At 46.1% G+C, this 4,620-nt stretch overlaps 1 protein-coding gene across 1 annotated transcript; it reads left to right on the top strand.

The window, feature by feature from the left end:
• The first annotated feature begins 539 nt into the window (after nucleotides 1-539).
• Nucleotides 540-2,135, top strand: LOC119319124 (WAT1-related protein At5g64700-like). The gene is made up of 3 exons (XM_037593618.1): nucleotides 540-725; nucleotides 831-893; nucleotides 1,036-2,135. Exons 1-3 carry the CDS (start codon nucleotides 547-549, stop codon nucleotides 1,952-1,954), a joined length of 1,161 nt encoding a protein of 386 aa, XP_037449515.1. The 5' UTR covers nucleotides 540-546; the 3' UTR covers nucleotides 1,955-2,135.
• The last annotated feature ends 2,485 nt before the right edge of the window (nucleotides 2,136-4,620 follow it).

The following is a 4,620-nucleotide window of genomic DNA, read 5'->3' on the forward strand; positions in this document are numbered from 1 at the left end:
TCCAAAGGGAAAGAAAGATGAGAGATACATCACTGTTTGCCCAAAGACATAAAATGTGTGAATCTGAGCAAGCCAGAGAAAAAGCAACATTGTCACAAAAAGAAAAGAGGGAAAAGGGTAACATTGTCACAAAAAGATAAGGAAGAAAACCCACTAACTAATACTCCATCCATTCCAAATTGTAGTGCGTGTATTTTTTTGGCTGGGATTCCAAATTGTAGTGCGCATTTGCAGCCACATGCATGTTTGGACGAAACTGACCCTGGTTAGAATCTTCTCCCCATAGTGCGTAGGACAGGCTGCTGCAGCGAGGCTGCTTTCATCCATACTACAACATCCATGTCATGCATTGGTATTGGAGCTAGAATGTATGCGCACTATAGAGGAAGGTAGTACTTAGTTTAAACATGAGCATCTATAGATGAATAAGGAGTACTTAGTTTAAACATGAGCATAGGTGCATTCCCGGTTGAGCTTTGATTATATAAGGCATACTCATCAGTGAGAAGTGAATACTTGTCGATCAGTCGGGAGAAGAAGCTAGGCATGTCGACGGATGCAGGGAAGGTGTACGTTGTTGCAATGGTGATACGGGTGATCTACACCGGCATGTACATCGTCTCCAAGGCGGCCTTCGACGGCGGCATGAATACCTTTGTGTTCATCTTCTACCGCCAGGCAGCCGCCAGTCTTCTCTTGCTACCCCTCGCCATCTTCCTTGAAAGGTAATTAACTAACTAATTAGTTACTTAGTTACTCGATCAAGACATAACTAGCTGATCGATCCCTCTTAATATGAGTCGTATCCATGAATGTCAATGATTTTGCAGGAGAAACGCGACACCTATGTCACTGTGGTTGTTCACCAAGATATTCATGTATGCTTTACTCGGGTAAGAGTAAGAGCACGACACCATTAACATTGCCCTTTGGATTCGTCGTTTGTTTTTGCTTAAATGGACCGAGGAAGTGATCGATCATATATAGGAGTACATGCGTACGTGTAACAGTAACAAGTATTGCACACGTACGCAGAAACACGGTGAGCATGAACCTGCACAACATGAGCCTCAAGTACACCTCCGCGACGGTGGCTTCAGCAACGAGCAACTCCATCCCCGTCTTCACCTTCCTCTTCGCCCTCCTCCTACATTTCGAAGCCATCAAGTTCCACACCGCCTCGGGCAAAGCAAAGCTCGCCGGCGTCGCGCTCTGTGTCGCCGGGGTCCTCGTCATCGCCCTCTATGCCGGCCCGCCGCTCAACCCCCTCAACCACCACCGCGCCTTCGCTGCCGCCATGGCCGGCGGGAAGCAAGGGGATTGGATGAAAGGCACGTTCCTGATGCTCCTGGCCAACCTGACGTGGTCGCTCTGGATCGTCCTCCAAGCGCGCCTCCTCACGGAGTACCCCAACAAGTTGCTGGCCACGACACTGCAATGCCTGCTCAGCACGGCACAGTCCCTCGCCCTGGCGGCTGCGGTGACCGCTTTCGGGAAGGACATGTCCGTCGTGTGGAGGCTACGGCTGGATGTGGGGCTCGTCGCCGTGGCCTACTCCGGGTTCGTGGTGACGGGGGTGTCCTTCTACCTGCAGGCGTGGTGCATCGAGAGGCGAGGCCCCGTGTTTCTGGCCATGACTAATCCGGTAGGGCTCGTGCTCACCATGTTCTGCTCCTCCTTCTTCCTCGGTGAGGTCGTTCACCTCGGCGGCGTCCTTGGCGGGGCGCTGCTGGTCGCCGGGCTGTACAGCGTGCTCTTGGGGAAGAGCAAGGAGCAGCAACAGCCACCGCCACGGCCACCGCCACCGCCACCGCCACCGCCACCTAGTCTAGCTCCTGCATCAGCAGCATCCACCGTGAAACAAGGATGCTGCAGTAGTAACGCTCGTAATGGTGACAAGGAGGATAAGATAAAGTTGGAGGAGAAGAATATCAAGATGGCTTCACAGGTGTAGCTGCGAAATACAGGGTTCTCTTACGGGCATGCATCAAGCAGGTCGGCCACGAGGAGTTGTTAGTTTGACAGAGACTCTTGAGTGAAATGTATAATAGTTCACCCATCTGAGCACAAGCAATGTATTATTGGAAACTTTATTAACGAACATCTAGTAACAAACTAACGAACGACCTACGTTCTGCCCCTTTAATTAGGAGTAGCTAGAGAAGATCTTTGTGGTTTAGTGTGGGTAAGAGAACTCACAAAACAGATACATGCTATGTAATGAGAATTTTGTGTAGCTCAACAACAAGGGACGTGGAGTTTGTGTGCACCAGCACAAATGGACTCCATATCTGGACAGTTCGTTGTAGTGGTGGGATCTGTGCGATATTATTTTGTGCCTCAATACAGAGCAGCGGATTTTAACTTTTAGTGGAATCTTTGACTTCTAGATTTTCTTGTTATTATTCACCGGCACCTCGGAATGCATAAGCGCACGGTACATCAAGTCTACTGTGTAAGACCCTGATGTTGTGAGTTTCCAGTGAAACACATCCCGACCTTGTGTCAGATTAATCGAATCCAGACGGGATAAAATATTATGCCATGACAAAAGTCGGGGGCCAATCAAATCCCGCCTGAACGAAATATTCGGCGGGGATGAACTAAGCACTTGCGCAATAGTATTACTCTTATCACGAGCAATGGCGTATAAGGCTGGGTATTCCTCTCGGAGACTGGCATTGCCTAGCCATATACTTAGTAAATGGTTTTACTAGCTTGTTACCGAGGATTGTGTATGGCTAACCATCTTGCACAAAAAGTATTTAGTCCGGAAAGCTACGTCTCAAGCAAGTTGGAAGCCTGGGAATCACATTTTTGGGCATGACCCTTGGCGGCAAAGACAGATCTTTTTCATTTTCGTTCGTTCATGGTCGAGGATAATTCCGATATTTTCTTCTGGGGGAGAAGTTATTGGGAAACTCTACTATCTGGAACACTATCCAACATCGTACTAAATTGCTTGCAATAAGGATGATACTATTGTGCAAGTTCTAAGCTCCTCCGCATCGGATATATCTTTTTGGTAGGATTTTCTTGGCCGCCGTCTTCTGCCATGGCACAATCTTCTAGTCCATTTGGATTCGATGCACCTGAAGCTAAGGACGGGATGAACCTAAAGCGAAATGGGTCTTTCACAGTCGACACAATGTATAAGGCGCTTTTGCACTTGGAGACTCGAGTGGAAAATATAGATCACTAATGTTAAGATTTTTATGTGGTACCATCGTTGTGGAATTGTACTAACAAAGGAGAACCTCATGCACCATAATTGGTTGGAAAGCCAGAAGTATTGTTTTTGTGCTCATGATGAGACAAACTAATTCTCTTCTTCTAGTGCAATTTTCACGCGTTCAACACTGTAAACCATTCAAATAGCATCCAATTTGTATCCATCAATTTGCGACTATATATGATCACTGGCTCGATGGTGTATCTAACAAGTTTAGTACACTAATAAGGGTGGGAGCGTTTCTCTTACTATCACTAGTAGAAAAAGGGTCAAATGTGAAGCACATTAGTGCCGGTTTGTAACAGAACCGGCACTAATGTGATCAATAGTAACGGTTCGTGGCTGCGATCAATAGTACCGGTTCATGGCGAACCTTTAGTACCGGTTCATGCCACGAACCGGTACTAGAGAGCCTGTGGCAGCCTGCGGTCAGGCTATGGCCCCACCATCACCTTTTAGTGTTGGTTCGTACCACGAACCGGTACTAATGAGGTTATGGCAAGCTGTTTTTAGTCCCACCTCGCTCCCCTAACAAGGTTTTTACCACCTTCAATATGTTACTTCTCAAACTATCACAAGCACTTGGTCTTTATTGAACTCTATGTGTAGAATTTGTGGCCGCAATATGAGTCTTCACCGGTTTACAAATCGTTGAGGACTCATATTGACAATTCAGATTGTACACAAAAAGATCATTGATGATCAAAGTATATTTGATGTATAAGATCATATTAACAATTCAGACTGTAAACAAATATAAGATCATGATCTAAATGCTCTTATATTTTTTGCATTCTGTATGCACCACTCAAAGCGACGTCATCAATTTTCACCCACATAGCATGACCCTGAAATTGAAAAGCACTACAAATGAACTCTGAAAAAGTCGAACCTTGGCATGGTATCATCATTTCAACCACATAGCATGTGCAGAAAAGTACAAAGGGTTACGGAAAAAACTGAATGCACTTCGTTTACAAACTGGACAATCTCTTTCGAAGTATCCGGGTTTCTGACGAAAACTCATCTGTTACAAAGGCATTTCATTTTTTTAAACTTATTACAACTCCAGACTTTTTGTGCATTCAGTATTCACCATTCAAAGCGACATCATCAACTTTCAACCATTTCTGCCTTCATTTGCTATTTTTCATGCATTTAATGATTTGTTTTGAGCTAAATGACCCTGAAATTGAACAGCACTACAAAATGAGACACATTAGTCCCGGTTTGAATTTGAGCCGGTACTAATGTGTCCATTAGTGCCGGTTCCAACGGCTAGGCGGGAGGAGCTCTTTAGTACCGGTTCGTGGCGAACCTTTAGCACCGGTTCACGCCACGAACTGCTACTAATGAGGTTGTGTCAGGTCAGGCTGGGCCCCACGAGC

This window comes from Triticum dicoccoides, chromosome 6A (genome assembly GCF_002162155.2).
Source record: "Triticum dicoccoides isolate Atlit2015 ecotype Zavitan chromosome 6A, WEW_v2.0, whole genome shotgun sequence".
NCBI lineage: Eukaryota > Viridiplantae > Streptophyta > Magnoliopsida > Poales > Poaceae > Triticum > Triticum dicoccoides.

Coding starts and splice junctions, on each gene's coding strand:
- LOC119319124 (XM_037593618.1), top strand. CDS start 547: ATGTCGACGGATGCAGGGAAGGTGTACGTTGTTGCAATGGTGATACGG. Junction 726..830: donor CTCGCCATCTTCCTTGAAAG/GTAATTAACTAA, acceptor ATGATTTTGCAG/GAGAAACGCGACACCTATGT. Junction 894..1,035: donor TTCATGTATGCTTTACTCGG/GTAAGAGTAAGA, acceptor ACACGTACGCAG/AAACACGGTGAGCATGAACC.